This window comes from Octopus bimaculoides, chromosome 30 (assembly GCF_046866305.1).
Source record: "Octopus bimaculoides isolate indiv1 chromosome 30, ASM4686630v1, whole genome shotgun sequence".
Lineage (NCBI taxonomy): Eukaryota > Metazoa > Mollusca > Cephalopoda > Octopoda > Octopodidae > Octopus > Octopus bimaculoides.
Window position 1 is genome coordinate 9,847,542 of NC_142957.1, and position 19,620 is coordinate 9,867,161.

The window sequence follows — 19,620 nt, forward strand, 5'->3', positions numbered from 1 at the left end:
CTCAGTCACACCTGTAGTCCTGCTGTCATACTCAAACTCAGTCACACCTGTAGTCCTGCTGTCATACTCACACTCAGTCACACCTGTAGTCCTGCTGTCATACTCACACTCAGTCACACCTGTAGTCCTGCTGTCATACTCAAACTCAGTCACACCTGTAGTCCTGCTGTCATACTCACACTCAGTCACACCTGTAGTCCTGCTGTCATACTCAAACTCAGTCACACCTGTAGTCCTGCTGTCATACTCAAACTCAGTCACACCTGTAGTCCTGCTGTCATATTCAAACTCAGTCACACCTGTAATCCTGCTGTCATACTCAAACTCAGTTTGTGACACTCTGGTAGTAGACATTAAACAGACCAAAATGGTAATATGTGCTACATATTGCCCACCAGATGTGCCAAAGGTAAATATATATATATTGAGAGGCTCCTGTGCCGGTGACACATAAAAAGCACCCACTACACTCTCAGAGTGGTTGGCGTTATGAAGGGCATCCAGCTGTAGAAACTCTGCCAGATCAGATTGGAACCTGGTGCAGTCTTCCGGGTCGCCAGCCCTCAGTCAAACCATCCAACCCATGCCAGCATGGAAAGCGGACGTTAAACGACGATGATGATGATATATGTATATACGGGTGAGGGTAGGGAACAATAAGAAGTTTTTTACTGCATTAAAAACACGATAACTTTATCAACAAATATGCTGACCATAAATTAAGTACCAGTTGCGTATACTCAAACTCTGTCACACCTGTAGTCCTGCTGTCATATTCAAACTCAGTCACACCTGTAGTCCTGCTGTCATACGCAAACTCAGTCACACCTGTAGTCCTGCTGTAATACTCAAATTCAGTCACACCTATAGTCTTGCTGTCATACTCAAACTCAGTCACACCTGTAGTTCTGCTGTCATACTCACACTCAGTCACACCTGCTGTCATACTCAAACTCAGTCACACCCGTAGTCCTGCTGTCATACTCACACTCAGTCACACCCGTAGTCCTGCTGGCCCCGCCCCTCAAAATTTTGGGCCTTGTGTCTCGAGTAGAAAAGAAAAGAATATTTGCCATGTAATGATTTCCAACAGATAGGGAGAAAATAACGAAATCGGGAATTACTCATTTTACCCCGATTACTAATTCTGACCCCATCCCCCATATATATATACACAAATAATAAATGAGTATATGTATATATTCGTATATGTATGTACATACCTACATCTACATGTATAAACGAATGAGTATATTCTACATGTATATATACATGCATATCTGGGTACAGGACGTTGCAAAAAAAAACGTGGACAAAATGATAAACAGAGTACAGAAAACACACGGGCCACATAGAGAACATTTCCTTCGCCGTAATAAAAATAATTTATTTCTTTTTACTATTTGTACAAGGGTTGAAATTTTGAGAGAAGGGGTGAGTCGATTACATGAGCTCCACTGTGCAATTGTTTTTTTTTTTTTTATCGATCCCGAAAGATTGAAAATCAAATTTGATGTCGGTGGCATTTGAACTCAGAACCAGACGAGACATAGTGCAGAGTATATTTTTTTCGAAACTCTAACGTCTTTGCCAGCTCGACGTACTGAAAATAATAATAATATATTGAGAAATATATTACAGTGAGACTTATTAAGAATATTTCGAAGTTTCGACCGACAAGATGGCGGATGTGGTGTCACTCCGAAGAATATCGAAGGACATCCACTGACAGAACCATTCCACGTCGCGGGACTCTCCTGTTGAGGACAATCTCTGTTTCAAACAGATTACAATTACACATACACACATATACACAAACAAGCGTACAGACACAGACATATTTATATATACGCATATATTCACACATCAACGTGGAGACTTATCCATGGGCAAATTGAACCGTTGTTAACTTTGTTATTAGAAATGAATTTGAAATAATTTTATTTTAAGCATTTTATTCCGTTATAAACATCTTTCTAAATCAACGAAATTACACAGTCATTGAAAGTATTTCAAGAAAACTGAGTTTACTTTACTTTCGACGTCTCTGCGTGTGGAAAGTTATATTCAAAATGGCCGTTATTTTCATTCATCGAAAAATTATTAACGGCTTTCAGAAATCTATCGAGAAATGTTTTCTGAAAACCGTTAATAAAAATTACGACACAAGGTGATTATGACGTAGGAATTGAATTGGTAAAACATTTGATTTCCCTTCAGAATTGACACTGCATATCGATCTCAAGTTGATATTTAGGTCTTATTGAATCATTTCTTCGAATTATTTCAATAATTTATTTTGATAATTTAATGAAATTACATCAACGAGCTTCTTTCTTTCCTTCTTTTTTTTTATTTTAATTTTACTTTCAGTTCTCACCGTTCGTCCTAAGTCTTTGCACAACTGATTGATAACTTGTTGATCTATCGATTTAAATTAACCGATACATTTTCCCATTCTTCAAGTCATCTTAATTTTTTTTTTTCCTCCGTTAGATTTGGTATTTGTGCGTTTCATTCGGAAAAATAATGCCAACTCCTCCGTCATCGTCGTCGTCGTCACCGTCATCGTCACCATCATCGTCACCGCCGTTATCTCCCCTGTCCTCATCCCAGCATCTGTCCTCTCTCCCACACCGTCACACACACCAATGTTTGTCCTCTCATCCGCGTTCACGGTCTCTCCTACGCCGTCCCACAGCCCCGCGTCCGCGCGGGCACTATCCTCCGCGCCCGCCCTCTCCCCCACATAGGTCCTCACACTCTCCCCCACGCCCACCCTCTCCCTCAAGCCCGCCCTCTATCTCCCCCTCTCCCCCACGCCCACGCTCTTCCCCACGTCCACCCTCTCCTCCAAGTCCACGCTCTCCCCCGCGGCCACCCTCTCCCCCATCCCCACCTTCTCCTGCACGATACCCCTCTCCCCCGCGCCCTCCCTCTCCCCCAAGTCCTCCATCTCCCCCACGCAGGTCATCTTCCTCACGCCCACACTCTCCATCTCCCCTACATGCAAAGACAACCCCATCATTCCCACCGCACTCTTCTAAGCTTCCACCATCGCCCCCACCTACAAACTCTTTCCAGCAGAAACACGCTGCCCAGGCCAGTTCAGATTCCACACTAAGGCGCCATTCCCCACCATATCTCCGTTCGCATACTCCTTCAAGCCTACACCTTCCTTCCTTACCATCGTCGTCTACATCATTGACTTTATCAGCATCAGATTTATCCTTGTCGGAGACTGATTCAGAAATCTCACTGAGGATAACATATAAAACGACTTGGCGAGAGCGTCTACGCAATGCCAGATATCGGCTCTGGCATTGCTTCCATATGGTTTTCATGTGCTGTTATTGGAGGAAAAAGTCCTTGCCAAAGAAATTAAAATGCAGGAAACGCGGATGCAAAAACCGTAAAGTTGTTAGATTTGCTTCAAAGCTGGAGACTGTTTGGGAAATTCCTGCAGCAAGAAGATAACAAGGAAAGGGAGAAGTGAGCATGAACCTGAGAGAGAAACCAAACAAAGGAGAAGAGAGTTGATGCTTGTGGATAATCTGGAGCTGGTAATCCTGAGATAAAGGAATTGGAGAGTCGGAAGACCGACAGAAGCAGAGGAAGAAAGGAGTAGAACATGCAAGGTCAGTTACAGTTAGAATTATTGGGTCGAATTGTTTTGTTGATTTGCTTGTTTTAGCTTGGTACCCATGCTTTCATGTGGAGGCGCAATGGCCCAGTGGTTAGGGCAGCGGACTCGTGGTCATAGGATTGCGGTTTCTATTCCCAGACCGGGCGTTGTGAGTGTTTATTGAGCGAAAACACCTAAGGCTCCACGAGGTTCCAGCAGGGGATGGTGGCGAACTCCTGCTGTACTCTTTCACCACAACTTTCTCTCACTCTTACTTCCTGTTTCTGTTGTACCTGTAATTCAAAGGAGTCAGCCTTGTCACACTGAATATCCCCCGAGAACTACGTTAAGAGTACACGTGTCTGTAGAGTGCTCAGCCACTTGCACGTTAATTTCACGAGCAGGCTGTTCCGTTGATCGGATCAACTGGAACCCTCGACGTCGTAAGCGATGGAGTGCCAACAACAACCCATGCTGGTGGCATTTAAAAGCATCTGTTACACTCTTGGAATGGTTGGTGTTAGGAAGAGCATCCAGCCATAGAAACCATGATAAATCAGACTGGAGTGTGGTTTACCAGCCCTGGTCAAACAATCCAACTCATGCCAGCATGGACAACAGACATTAAATAGTGATGATGATGTGCCCGGTACAGAAAATACCTGATAGGTAAGTCATAGTCAAGCGAGATAACTCACATAGGTTCGAAATAGCAGCGATCGCATAGTTATTATTATAAAGATATACCATTCTAAACAGCCATACCAACAAAATCACTTCATAGTTTTTTTTCTTTAATTATACCGGTATAATCAAAAGTATTCATTTAACAAACACCAGAAATGTATCGTTCTTGAAATTGTTCCTCGTGTCAAAGTTATACAACTATTTTGTCTAATAGTATTCATTCATTCAATATATAATTTTTTTACATTACATATATAGAATAAACTGTGGGTTTTGCAAATAGTGAATTAAAACTTGAAATGTAAACATTGAAATGAATATATATCAAATTATCGTTAATGAAAATAGAGGTGAGAGAGAGTGAGAGACTGTTGCAAATGAAAATGGAAAATTTCGCGTGCAACAAATTGATATTAAACTTTAAAATCTATTCTGCGGTGAATACAACGAATATTTATATTTGCCAAAACCTTGTAGTTCATGAATTTATTAAGAAATTTCCAGACGGTCAAGCTTTTAATAATTGCTTTCTTTTAGTAACTGATACATAATTAATTAATAAGCAGCTTTCTCCATTATAATATAGATGATGAGCTTCTTTCAGTTTCTGTCTACCATATTCACTCACAAGGCTTTGGTTAGCCCAAGGTTATTGTAGAAGACATTTGCCCAAGGTACCATGCAGTGGGACTGAACCTGGAATCATGCTGAAGCAAAGTCGAGTGGCTGTGTGGTAAGTAGCTTGCTTACCAACCACATGGTTCTGGGTTCAGTCCCACTGTGTGGCACCTTGGGCAAGTGTCTTCTACTATAGCCTTGGGCCGACCAAAGCCTTGTGAGTGGATTTGGTAGACGGAAACTGAAAGAAGCACGTCGTATATATGTGTATACATATATATATATATATATATATATATATATATATATATATATATATGTATGTTTGTGTGTCTGTGTTTGTCCACCCAACATCGCTTGACAACCGATGGTGGTGTGTTTACGTCCCCGTAACTTAGCGGTTCGGCAAAAAGAGACCGATAGAATAAGTACTAGGCTTCCAAAGAATAAGTCCTGGGGTCGATTTACTCGACTAAAGGCGGTGCTCCAGCATAACCACAGTCAAATGACTGAAACAAGTAAAAGAGTAAAAGAGAGAGAGTATGTATGTACATATCTATACATTAGATATATTACACATATTGTGTTTATTAGCTATTGGGAAAACGGCCCCTTATTAATATATGAGCATTATGTATTCAATTGTAGGGTAATACAGAAACAACATGCAATATGAATAAAGTGATAACAGTGTTGCACAGATGATGACATCTTACAGGAATATCAGTGAGCTTCTTGGAGTATGACAGACATGAGACAGATGCTGTTCAAGAGGTCTGCATCTTTAATCAGCTTAACTTAATCCTAAGCTTTGAGTATAATATTTCATCTTTTATTTGTGGTGTCTTGAGGGATGACCTAGATAGACAGATAAATTTTTTTTTCATTTCAGTTATTGGACTGTGGTCATGCAAGGGCATTGCTCTAAGCCTTTAGCACTCAGACTTCTCTGCCAAATGTAACTAGCAGTCCGTCAGTTATGATAATGACGGTTCCAGACACGTGTACCCTTAACAGGGAGATTCAGGGTGGTGCAATGTGACAAGGTCGGTCCTTTGAAATACAAGGGTTGTTCAATTTTGTCAGCTGAGTGGACTAGAGCAACATGAAACAAAGTGTCTTGCTTGGGGCCTCAATGTGTCACCAGGAATTGTACTTAGAACCCTTTTGTTTCCATATTTATTTTGAGATGCTCTATGTTTTGTTCAATTGATTTTAAATATAACAAAGAATTTAGTAAAATAACTTTCGCAAGCCAGGAGGAGGTCGAAACTGACATTTCAGAGTTCTTCACTTTGAAACCAAAAGAGTTTTACATTGATGGGATGAAAAACCTTGTAAATAGATGGAAGGAAGTCATAGATAATCAGGGAAAGTACATTGATTAAATTTCAATTAAATATAACATTTGATCACTTGTTTTCTTTATTCAAAATTTGGACAGAACTTATGGGATGGCCTGATACATGGCAAATAAACTTTCCATTCTTCTGAACTTTACAAAAATGGATTTTCACTGACAGAAGTCCTCACCAGTTTCCAAGAGAAACAAGAAACTATTTGGAAATTATTACCACGTTGAATAATAAGGTATGTTAAAAAAAAAAAATACCCCATTTTTAACTGTGGAACTCAAAGTAGCTAAAGCTATAAATAGCAGTGTAAATATTGGTTTCAAATTTCGGCACAAGTTTAGGGAGTTTAGGGACGGGGGGAAAATCAATTACATTGACCCCAATACTCAGTTGGTACTTTCTCAGTTGTACTCTCTGTTCACTCGAGGGCCATCTTACAAGTTGACTTTGTGTTGGTGCTACATAAAAAGCATCCAGCATGCTCTGTAAAGTGATGGGTATTCTGAAGGGCATCCAGCTGTAGAAAGCATACCAAAGTGGACAAAGCTTGGTACAGTACAGTCTTCTGGCTTGCCAGCTTCTGTCAAACTATCCAACTCATGGAAAGTGGCCATTAAATGGTGTTGATAAGGAGGTTTGTACACTATTTAAAAAAAAATTTATCTACTTTGAATTTCACTGTTAGAAACAAAGTTACTAAATTCTTATGGCATATGTGAAAATGATAAATTCTTGAAGAAATATTATACAGTAACAACATTTGTGTAGAGAGAAAGAAGGGGAGGAGAAAAATTTGTTGTTAAGAGAGAGAAATACAGTGGAAGAGAGAGCGAGGGCATGTGTGTGTGAAAGATAGATAAATAGGTAGTGTTGTCACCTTAGTAACTAACAAGTTTTGATTAAAATATGGGTATTTTAAGTGCAAGTCTGTCAACACATTGCGACACAGACTTAAAAAAAGACTATGTATAATATAGTTATTTTTCATTGTTGTTTGTGTGTGTGTGTTTCTGTATGTTTTTCAACATATAGACAACTCAACGCAAACTTTAAAAAAAGAACTTTCACTTTGAACAATTTATAAAGGCACGTGCATGATGAATAAATATTTTTACTGGCAAGGTAGCAACGGGTAAACACTCTAAATATTCTACACTCCCAAAGACATAACACATTGGATAATGTTGTCCAGCTGTTTCCATTTATTTTGTTCATTTAACATCCATTTTCCTTGCTGGTATGGGTTGGACAATGACTTATTTGAAGTATGATTTCATGGCCTGGTGGTTTTCCTGTCTCTAATCTTTACCTGTTTTTTTTTGTTTTTTTTTAAATAATGGATGTTTCTTTATATTCCGAAGGTCTTTGAAGGCGCAGAGGAGGCAGTGGTTATGTCAACAAGGAATACAAACATGAAGTCACTGTTTTGTTCAGACAGAAACTAGTGAAACTGGAATATCAACATTCATACATGCACACACACACACACACACATACACACACACACAGACTCTCACACACACACACACACACAAACACAGACTCTCATACATACATACACACACACACACATATGCATATGATACACAAATATGTACATGCACATATACATACACGTACACACATACAGACACAAGCATATATACACACACACACATATACATACATGCACACAGACACAAAAATACACACACACATATACATGCATACACATACATATGCACACACACATACACATACATATGCACACACAAATATATATATATATACTCACACACATATACATACATGCACACAGACACAAAAACACACACACACATATACATACATACACATACATATGCACACACACACATACACATACATATGCACACACAAATATATATATATACACACACACACACACACACATATATACACACACACACACACATATATATATGTCTACACATATATGTACATGCACATACACACAAACAAACACACTACATGTGTACACAACCATGCACACAAACACACATAACCACAGACACACACACACATTTGACAAGATTCCACCCTGGTTCCATGTACCAAATTCACTCACAAGACCTTAATTGACTTGGAGCCGCAGTAAAAGACACTTGCCCAATGTGCCATCCAGTGGAACTGAACCCGGAAGCCCATGATTGAGAAGCAAGCTCTACATAACAGCCATACTTACATGGTACCCCTTAAATGTTTTTCCATTAATCACAGAAACCACACCAAAGGAACCCTGCCATCTTAATTCTTGTTAAAACATTTCATGAAACAAATTTAGCTTTAGGGAGAAAAATTTATTTATATATTTCTAAACATGAAAAATGTAATAAATTATTAATTTGAAATTAATTACGAGTTTCTTTTATTCTTTTATTCTTTTATTCTTTTACTTGTTTCAGTCATTTGACTGCGGCCATGCTGGAGCACCGCCTTTAGTCGAGCAAATCGACCCCCCCCCCCGGACTTATTCTTTGTAAGCCTAGTATTTATTCTATCGGTCTCTTTTGCCGAACCGTTAACTTATGGGTACGTAACTGCACCAGCATCGGTTGACAAGTGATGTTGGGGGGACAAACACAGACAAACAAGCAAATACACACACATGCATATATATATATATATATATATATATATATATATATATATATATATATATAATTGAAGTATTAACAGTAACTGCACAATATATATATATATATATTGCAAATCCAATAGGGGTCTTAAAAGACATGTTAGGATCCACAATGAGCAGAACTTACCTGCAGGTATTGGTAGTACAAATCAGAAGTGCAATCTGTGTGGGTGTTTTTTCAGAACATTGTCTGGTTTAAAAAGCCACATCAGACGCCATGAAGGGGCTAAGGTATAGGTGCAGGAGGTGGTCAAACTCTGTGTAAGGAGTAGACAACCACCATATATATATATATATAAATTGTAAATCCAAAACAAAAAAATAACAACAAAACTACAAAGGATTCCGCGGTACACGTGTTTCAAGCTCTACATGTGTATAATATAATATAATATAATATAACATAATATAATATGTGTATAATCTACAATGTAAAGCTATCCTCAGCCACAAAATTATCTCTCTCCCAGGGAATTATACCATCTCGACGTTGAAGTAAGAGGAAATGTGTGATGTAAGAGGTGAAGATCGTTTCGGTATTCTGTATAGTACTATATCTGGTATAATTCTCCACCCGGACATAATCTCTCCGGTCCTTCGAAAACCTTCCATACCTTGCGACGATTCAGTGTGTAGTGTTAAGTTGGTGGTCAAGAACAATACAATACCATAAAAAGACATACACAGATATTCATGTAAGAAAGTAAGAATAAACTTAAAATAAAAATAAAACTTAAAATAAAATAAAATTAAAAATAAAAAAATAAAAAACTAAAAAACTAAAAAATAAAGGGAGTCATATCGGTGGGGCGGGTAATCTAGGAAGTAATAAGAGAAAGACTGGATATACGACAGGCTCATACACATCAACATCCGTCCCTTGGCATCAGAAAGATCAGAAATGCAAAAAAAGCTTTTCGATATCTAGGTGAAATGACACATGATATGAAATTAATAAAAGTCGATTAGATCTAAATGTTGTGTATAGCTTCTTCACGATCTGCTGAAGTGGCTGTCTTCCCAATATATCCACAAACCATGCAGTTAAAGAGAAGATATTATTGAAATTGGTCATTACTCATTCTACCCCATTTTGGATATCATTCTTTTGAAAGTTGAAAATCATGAAATGAGACATTAGTGTGAGGTAAAAAAAAAATTGACTTGGAATCCAACAGAGAAAGAATATTGATTGATAAACACCAAAAATTATCCAGATATTTTATTTGCATTCTCGGTTAGAATCAATTACGAAGTTGAAACATTTCTTGGAAAAATGGGATCTATTTTAAAACGGGGGCCACATTTTTCATTAATGTTTTACGTAGTGTTTTTGGTACAGAAAGGCTTTCAAACTTCGTATACTTATCTATTTTGTGTTATAGAACAGAAAAATATTTTTGTATTCGAATTTATTTCATGTAAAAAATTGTCTTATTTCGATAATTTCAACCAATCACTGACAAGTATTCAGTTGTTTATATTTACTCCTTTGGCTGATTAAGCGATGTAAAGTGTATTTAATCTCCATACCTTCGTTTTATTTGCTTTTTTCATTTTAAATTTGCTTTAACCCTAACCCTAGAGTTAGGGTTAGGGTTAATTGTTTCAGAATCGTTTGTTTATGTAGTCGGCACTTAATGTATATCGGCTGAATGGACGTCAGTGATTGGTTGAAATTACAGAAATACGACAACTTTCACATGGAATAACTTATGGATTTCTTTTTTTTTTTAAGAAGACTAAGAGAAAAAGATGTTTTATATGACACATTCTACCAGTGTTCCAAGTTTCAAAGTGTTTCGTTAATGAAAAATGTGGCCCCCGTTTTAAAAAAGATCCAAAAAGGGTACCTGTCACCTGATTATGTTTCAGACTCTCTCAACAACAACTATGCTGACCAATTTTTACTCCTAAAGATGGTGCAACAGTACAAAATGACGATGCAATACTTGCCATGTAATGATTTCAAGCAAATAGAGAGAAAATAATAAGAAATCAGAAATTACTTATTTTGCCCCACCACCACTTATTTTTCTGAAAGTTAAGAAGGAACGAAATCAAGGGGTGTAAATTATCCGAAACTCCCCTCCCTGACTCCAAAATGAGTTTTCCAAACAAATGCTGATATAATTATAATCGACACCATCAAATTTCATTAAAAAATACTCATTTTTCGGAAAGTTATGAGGAAACAAAGTCGAGGGAGGGGTAGACACTTCTGTACTTATGTCTGAATTGCACAATCATACGTCCTTTAACGAAATTCTCAGGCACGATCAACGTGACAAGGAAAGTGATAAAGCTGGACATTTGAATTACAATCACAGTCCCACAACGTGAGACAAATGTATGACAAGGTGACCTTTGGGATGCAGGTACAGCTTTTGCGCTGTTTCCGTCTCTCCACTTTTAATTCACAAGGCTCGAATCGATCATACACTTGCTCAAGATGCCACTCGATTCACCATTTGGTTATGCCACGTCCGTAAAACAAAGTTAATTAAGGGTTTAATATATTCCGATCATTGTTTACTGATATAAAACCGGTCTGCCCCGGTGTAAACAAGACGTTTCATTGGTCTGTTTTCAGCCAATCAAATGTCGGGGTGTCACTTTTGAATGAAGTGGCAAAATATTTAGAGATTAAAGAAATTAAGGTAAGCCAGCTCCTTCATTGTTATTATTTACATTGTTGTTTGGGTCCCGATCGGCCTTGTTTGGACACAGTTTTATAATCAAAAGCGTTTCAGCCGTATCCTCTCTGTCTTCTCTCTTTTTTTTTTTTATAGAGATATGAAGGACTATGTTAATGTCTCCTCTCATTTTTAAGATAATGCGCGCAATTTAGAAGTGATTAGGATGTTCTCTCTAGAAACTTGAGCTTCTCCGTAGAGGCCCCTTCGTTTGTTTGTTGTTTAACCCGCCGCCACCCCAAGCGGTCCTTAATTGAGCAAACTAATGATTAATGGTCTTGCAATTATCAATCTCTCGCATCCTCTTCTTTTTTCTTCTACGTGACCGATTGCATGTAAGCCGGTATACATTAATCAATTTGTCCTCTGTTTCTTTTAAGACTGTATTATGTGATTTGAGAAAGATTTTCGGTGCTATTTCTAGCAGATCGAGTAACTTCATAGAAGCCCCTACATTAGCACGGACCCCCCAAATTTGTGTTATTGTTGTTTAGCTCCAATGTGACTTTATCCGAACAGACTACGATCAAATATTTTTCGGAGGAATTCTGATCCAAGTACCATATTTTTCTTCTCAGGCATGTTGTATCCTGAATTCCTTGCATTCCTTCACCTGATGTTTTTTTGAATCTGAAGGATATGATGTGAGGAAAGTTTGACTGCTATTTTTAGTCGGGCATGCTCAGATGTAGATGTTATCTCGTTGGCTCAACAATTTAATTGGTTTGTGACAGTGTACTTATATTTGGTGGACATTGGAATTAGACACTGAGGGAAATGGCTGTAACTTTTTTATTTTTTAAGTTAGGCGATTTTCGTTTTCGATAATGTGTTCTATATGTCCCGGTCATGCGATTCCCCCTAAAAAATGTTTTTGAGATCCCCCCCCCCCCCCCCAACATACCCCCGCACCCACCCACGGGGGTGGTGGCGATTTTCATTTTTGACATTGTGTTCTACATGTCCAGGTCATACGAATAGCCTTCTCGCAACTTAGATGTGAAAATGAACGGCTTCAATTTATATTGAAACAGAAAAAGGATCACATGTGGAGTCCCCACCACGAAACTTGATATGCTAGAAATAACAGCTAAACGCGGACAATCCAAATCCTGCATTTACTCAGAAAGTTGAACTGCGAGTTTCACGCTTTTTACCAGAGAACATATATTCGAAAACGAAAAATACAAAATAAAAAATAAAAAAATAGAAAGCAAATTCGAAAGCAAAAAAGAAAAAAGAAAAAAAAAACCGTAACCTTTACCTTTCTGAAATCACTGTGGATATATTTCGGCTATGTGCTTAATAAATGTTTGAAAGTTCTCCCACGAATTCTCACATTTCATATCGTAATAATCGCGGTACATTGCCTCATCAATATGTGACCATTTCATGTTACCGCATGATCCACTTTTATATTTCAGCCTACGTTTTATTCGTGACCAAAATGCCTCTCGGGATCAACAAAATTCTGTGAAATTCTGAGTAAATGCAAGATTTGGATTGTCCGCGTTTAGCTGTTATTTCTAGCATATCAAGTTTCGTGGTGGGGACTCCACATGTGATCCTTTTTCTGTTTCAATATAAATTGAAGCCGTTCATTTTCACATCTAAGTTGCGAGAAGGCTATTCGTACGACCTGGACATGTAGAACACAATGAAAATCCCCCGAAAATGAACGGCTTCAATTTATATTGAAACAGAAAAAGGATCACATGTGGAGTCCCCACCACGAAACTTGATATGCTAGAAATAACAGCTAAACGCGGACAATCCAAATCCTGCATTTACTCAGAAAGTTGAACTGGGTGGGCGGGGTTATGTGAGGGGGGGAATATAAAAAAAAATTTTAAGGGGGAATCGCATGACCGTGACATATAGAACACATTATTGAAAACGAAAATCGCCTAACTTAAAAAATAAAAAAGTTACAGTCATTTTCCCTCAGTGTCTAATTCCAATGTCCACCTTATATTTAGTTCAAACACCCCATATAATCCTTCGTAACTTTTTTTTTTTAATCTTTGGAATTTTCAGAAAAAATTCGTGAATTTGTCTTCTATACACGGGAAATCATAAACAAAAATGTGTGATTTAAGGGCGATTTAGCTGTTGCTTTTAGCACATCTCACACTCACCCGATACCTTCCTCGTTTCTTTGTCACCCTGACATTTATTGATGTCTTTCAATATTTTTCTCCCCATAAACACATTTAATGGAATGATGATGCACCCAAGGGTGGGCCATTGCTAGGATTTAAGCAAAAATTGGCATTCTTTCGATAAAGGTAGAAGGATAATGAGTGTTTGGCAATTTCCGCAAAAAATTCTTATTTCACCAACTCCCTACCTCAAGATTTTCCCCACGAATTACTTTATAATCGTAATGTATGTCGTCTGAAAGGTATTTCTATAAAATTTCATTGAAAAAAAGCCCCATTTTCCTAAAAGTTACGGGGGAAAAACTCGGATCTTGTGAATTTTCCGAAATCCTCTCCCCACCCCCTCGAAAAAGATTTTCTCCACAAATTTCCTTATAATCGTAATGTATGTCGTCTGAAAGGTATTTCTATAAAATTTCATTGAAAAAAACCCCCATTTTCCTAAAAGTTACGGGGGAAAAACTCGGATCTTGTGAATTTTCCGAAATCCTCTCCCCACCCCCTCGAAAAAGATTTTCTCCACAAATTTCCTTATAATCGTAATGTATGTCGTCTGAAAGGTATTTCTATAAAATTTCATTGAAAAAAAAACTCCATTTTCCTAAAAGTTACGGGGGAAAAACTCGGATCTTGTGAATTTTCCGAAATCCTCTCCCCACCCCCTCGAAAAAGATTTTCTCCACAAATTTCCTTATAATCGTAATGTATGTCGTCTGAAAGGTATTTCTATAAAATTTCATTGAAAAAAAAACTCCATTTTGCTATAAGTTATAAGGGAAAAACTCGGATCTTGTGAATTTTCCGATGTATCGATCCCAGAATGTTTTTTACTTTTTTTTACTTGTTGCAGTTATTTGACTGTGGCCGGCCATGCTGGGGCACCACCTTGAGGAGTTTTTAGTCGAATGTATCGACCTCAGAATTTTTTTTTTTAATGATTTTCAACCAGTGCATGAAGTTAAGTCTAGAAGGTCTCTCCACATGCTAGAAATAACAGCCAAATCTTTAAAATATTTTTAATAACCCCCTCGGTTATATTTTTTGGTTATTCTTCGTTTTTTTTTTTATTTTCTAAAAATCTTTTTACTTGTTTCAATCACTGGACTGCGACCATACTGGGGCATCGCCTTGAAGAATTTTTAATTGAATGTATCGAATCCAGAATCTTTTTTTTAGGTGATTTTCAACCAGCACATAAAGTTAAGCCTAGGAAGGTCTCTCCACATGCTAGAAATAACAGCCAAATCTTTAAAATTTTCTAAAATTCCAATTTCTTAAGTAAACAAAATATATATTCAGTCGAAAAATAAATAAATAGAATAGAATAACAGAACACAATTCTCTTTACTACTCAATGTACATACTGTCTGAATTCTAACAAAAAGGGAAAGCATTTACTTCAAGAAATATGTAGAAACATAAAAAACAATAAGAAGCATGTTTGAATGACTATCCTTTGGTGCCATAATTCTGTGAGACCTTCAACGGCCGAAGAAATTTCAAAAGGTCTGCTCATTCTCATTAACCTGTAAGTGCTGAGAGAAGAAAACAAAAGACTTTGAATATAAATTTTCAAATGCTGATTTTTCTGTGACTAAAAATTCTTCAAGGTGGTGCCCCAGTATGGCTGCAGTCCAATGACTGAAACAAGCAAAAAGATTTCTAGAAAATAAAAAGAAAGTCTGTTGTGGGGAGGGATTATAAAGAAATTGTAAGAGATTTGGCTGTTATTTTTAACATGTGTAGGCATAGGAGTGGCTGTGAGGTAAGTAGCTTGCTTACGGACCACATGGTTCCGGGTTCAGTCCCACTGCATGGCACCTTGGGCAAGTGTCTTCTACTATAGCCTCAGGCCGACCAAAGCCTTGTGAGTGGATTTGGTAGATGGAAACTGAAAGAAGCCTGTCGTATATATATATATATATATATATATATATATATATATATATATATATATATATATATATATATATATATATATATATATATATATATATATATATATATATATATATATATATATATATATATATATATATATATATATATATATATATATATATATATATATATATATATATATATATATATATATATATATATATATATATATATATATATATATATATATATATATATATATATATATATATATATATATATATATATATATATATATATATATATATATATATATATATATATATATATATACATATATATAGGCGCAGGAGTGGCTGTGTGGTAAGTAGCTTGCTTACCAACCACATGGTTCCGGGTTCAGTCCCACTGCATGGCACCTTGGGCAAGTGTTTTCTACTATAGCCTCGGGCCGACCAAATCCTTGTGAGTGGATTTGGTATATTTTTCTGAAACATTTGATTCTTGAGAAGACGTAAGAATCCACATAGACAGTATTGAAGAGACAATCAATCGACCAATCAATCTATCTAACACCCTACCCATCTATCTACCTACCCACCTACCTCCCTACCCACCAATCTACCTACCCACTTCCCTCCTCCCTCTCTACCTACCCATAATTTATAAATCAGTCTTGTTATGAATATTATAAATATTTTGTGTATAATAGACTCTACTGTTGTTCTTTGATTTTATTTGCTAGTTCTAGTGTTTCATACATAAATGGTAACAAAATAATAGAATTAGAAATTGTTATGTTTCAGACCAGAATGGACGAAAAAGAAAGGATAGCAACATTGCCTTCTTATGCTGTGGTAAGTTTGGTTTAATTTCTGTTTTATTTATCTAAGTGGATGAAAATATTGAGGAAGCACATGGTGTCTCTATGTATATATGTGTATATATAAGGACTTTTGAGCGAGATCGTTTGCCAGTGCCCCTGGACTGGCTCTTGTGCGGGTGGCACATAAAATACACCATTTTGTGCATGGCCGTTGCCAGTACCGCCTGACTGGCCTTCGTGCGGGTGGCACGTAATAGCACCCACTACACTCTCTGAGTGGTTGGCGTTAGGAAGGGCATCCAGCTGTAGAAACTCTGCCAGATCAGATTGGAGCCTGGTGCAGCCTTCTGGCTTGCCAGTCCTCAGTCAAATCGTCCAACCCATGCCAACATGGAAAGCGGACGTTAAACGACGACGATGATGATGATATATATATATAAATAATAATAAAGGAATTACAACGCAAAAACGTATAAATTCAAAAGAACATATTTATCTTCTTCAATATATATTTCAGTATAATGAATTCATTAAGATGCTTAATCTGTTCCTGAATGATGTGTAAAGAAATTTTGATTTAAGCATCTTAATGAATTCTTTATACTGAAATATATATTGAAGAAGATAAATATGTTCTTTTGAATTTATACGTTTTTGCGTCGTAACTCCTTTATTATTATTAATATAACCAAAAGGATCGATTCTTGAAGAGTCTGTATATCTTCACTGTCGTTTTTTTCTGCTATTTAGGTGATGATTTTTTAAGTTAGCTTACCAGTTATTTTTGTTGGTAGTTAATTTATAATATATTGATATATATATATATATTAATTACTGGTGAAGGCCTGTTTATAGGGTTACCCTGGGTTTCTCACCATAAAGAGTATCTTTATGGCATATTATCAGATCCTAAGACATGTTGGCCTATGGCCTTTATAAAGTATATTTTCTTTAAAAAGGCCATAGGCCAACAAGTCTTAGGATCTGATCATACGCCATTAAGATACCCTATAAACAGGCCCGTCCTTGTTTTCTTTGTATTGTCCATCTGGATGTTTTGTTGTCCCTTTTTTGTATCACCTAACTGTCTGGATGTTTTACGTTCTTGTCCCATTTTTGTATTTTATATATATATATATATCGTTGCCAGGCGAGCGAGATCGTTGCCAATGCCCCTGGACTGGCTTTTGTGCGGGTGGCACATAAAAGACACCATTTCGAGCGTGGCCGTTGCCAGTGCCGCCTGACTGGCCTTCGTGCGGGTGACACGTAAAAGCACCCACTACACTCTCTGAGTGGTTGGCGTTAGGAAGGGCATCCAGCTGTAGAAACTCTGCCAAATTAGATTGGAGCCTGGTGTAGCCATCCGGTTTCACCAGTCCTCAGTCAAATCGTCCAACCCATGCTAGCATGGAAAGCGAACGTTAAACGATGAACGAACGATATATATACATACACACACACACACATACAAAATAGAACAACAGCGGTAAACACGCAAATATTTGTAATATTTATGCCAAGGGAGAAAACTCTCATACTATTAGTGCATAAAAGCACTTCATGACTATAGCCACCTGTTGTCGAAAGGGCTTAACCACCTACTAGTAAATAAATAAGAAATTTCATTTAATCGATTAGCACTTTATTATGATAAATACTATTAATTAGTACTGTAAACATAATTATTAAAAATTATTATGATTAATAGGCGCGTGAGTGGCTGTGTGGTAAGTAGCTTGCTTACCAACCACATGGTTCTGGGTTCAGTCCCACTGCGTGGCACCTTGGGCAAGTGTCTTCTACTATAGCCTCGGGCCGACCAAAGCCTTGTGAGTGGATTTGGTAGACGGAAACTGAAAGAAGCCTGTCGTATATATATATATATATATGTTATCATGTTATATATATATATGATAGGATTGCTTCAATGTTCCAGGGGTAGTCTGAGGTATCTAAGCAACCAGGGGATAGTTAAATCCGAAGGCACTCCTGGAGATTACTTGTGTGGGTACCGTCTTTGTTAGAATGTATCCAGAGGCAGGTAATTTATCGTTTAAACCGCGTGGCACCTTGGGCAAGTGTCTTCTACTATAGCCTCGGGCCGACCAAAGCCTTGTGAGTGGATTTGGTAGACGGAAACTGAAAGAAGCCCGTCGTATATACGTATATATATATATATATACCTATATTTTCATTTATATGTGTCTTTTACAGGGTTCAACAGTATTTGTAGCAGATCCAGACCAAGTGTGGGTCCCTGGTGTTGTAACACAGGTTTCAGACGACGATTTTGTTATCCAGGTTGGACAAAAGGTAAGTTGTCATAAATCATTTAAAAAAATATTTGAGCCACAGTGTATCTAGGACTGCATTATTGAATGTGACCTTCTTTTAAGATGATGATGATGATCATCATCATCGTTTAACGTCCGCTTTCCATGCTAGCATGGGTTGGACGATTTGACTGAGGACTGGTGAAACCGGATGGCAACACCAGGCTCGGTTGGTATTTCTTTTGAGTACTGCATATTGAGTTCTCACCTTTTCCTTTTCTGTATATTGGCCAATGCTATTTTCCCAAATATTAGCAGGGTCCTATCTTCTTTGCTATTTGCTAACTCTTTGGTCTTTGCTAAGTTAACCTCGGGGGACCTCTCAATTCTAGGTTTGCTTCGATATCTGGAATTGCTTCTATTATTCTAGACTCAGGTATAAGAACTAGATTACCAGCATATAGGAGTTCCAATAGACAGCCGGTCTTGAACTCCTCTGTGATGGCCTACAGGAGTATTATGCATGTACGTGTGTACTATTCGCCGACAGACAATTCCCACACAGACAATTCCCACATAGACAGTTCCCACACAGACAGTTCCCACACAGACAGTTCCCACACAGACAGTTCCCACACAGACAATTCCCACACAGACAGTTCCCACACAGACAGTTCCCACACAGACAGTTCCCACACAGACAGTTCCCACACAGACAATTCCCACACAGACAATTCCCACACAGACAGTTCCCACACAGACAATTCCCACACAGACAGTTCCCACACAGACAGTTCCCACACAGACAGTTCCCACACAGACATTTCCCACACAGACA

General features: G+C 37.6%; 3 protein-coding genes across 7 annotated transcripts in view; 2 read left to right on the forward strand and 1 right to left on the reverse strand.

Annotated features, from left to right (window-relative positions):
- Positions 1-19,620, reverse strand: part of LOC106874220 (ketosamine-3-kinase) — a 33,957-nt gene that overhangs the window by 10,626 nt on the left and 3,711 nt on the right. The window lies entirely within an intron of this gene.
- Positions 1,375-8,658, forward strand: LOC106874218 (uncharacterized). Of its 2 annotated transcripts, XM_089345916.1 has the most exons (4): positions 1,375-3,638; positions 5,579-5,704; positions 6,375-6,520; positions 7,647-8,658. In XM_089345916.1, exon 1 carries the CDS (start codon positions 2,530-2,532, stop codon positions 3,475-3,477), a length of 948 nt encoding a protein of 315 aa, XP_089202042.1. In that variant the 5' UTR covers positions 1,375-2,529; the 3' UTR covers positions 3,478-3,638; positions 5,579-5,704; positions 6,375-6,520; positions 7,647-8,658. The 2 variants fall into 2 exon arrangements, with proteins under 2 accessions (XP_089202042.1, XP_089202043.1); XM_089345917.1 differs by lacking the exon at positions 5,579-5,704.
- LOC106874221 (unconventional myosin-XIX) overlaps positions 11,274-19,620 on the forward strand; it is a 60,025-nt gene continuing 51,678 nt past the window's right edge. For 3 of the 4 annotated variants that reach the window (XM_089346013.1, XM_089346014.1, XM_089346015.1), the window contains exons 1-3: positions 11,274-11,601; positions 16,487-16,537; positions 18,724-18,822. In XM_089346013.1, coding sequence (XP_089202139.1) covers positions 16,493-16,537; positions 18,724-18,822 — 144 coding nt within the window. In that variant the 5' untranslated portion in view covers positions 11,274-11,601; positions 16,487-16,492. The remainder of the gene's footprint in view (positions 11,602-16,486; positions 16,538-18,723; positions 18,823-19,620) is intronic. The other variant, XM_089346016.1, reaches the window with a different exon arrangement.

Excerpts from the sequence above, each read along its gene's own strand:
- LOC106874218 (XM_089345916.1), top strand. The coding sequence starts at position 2,530 with ATGCCAACTCCTCCGTCATCGTCGTCGTCGTCACCGTCATCGTCACCA.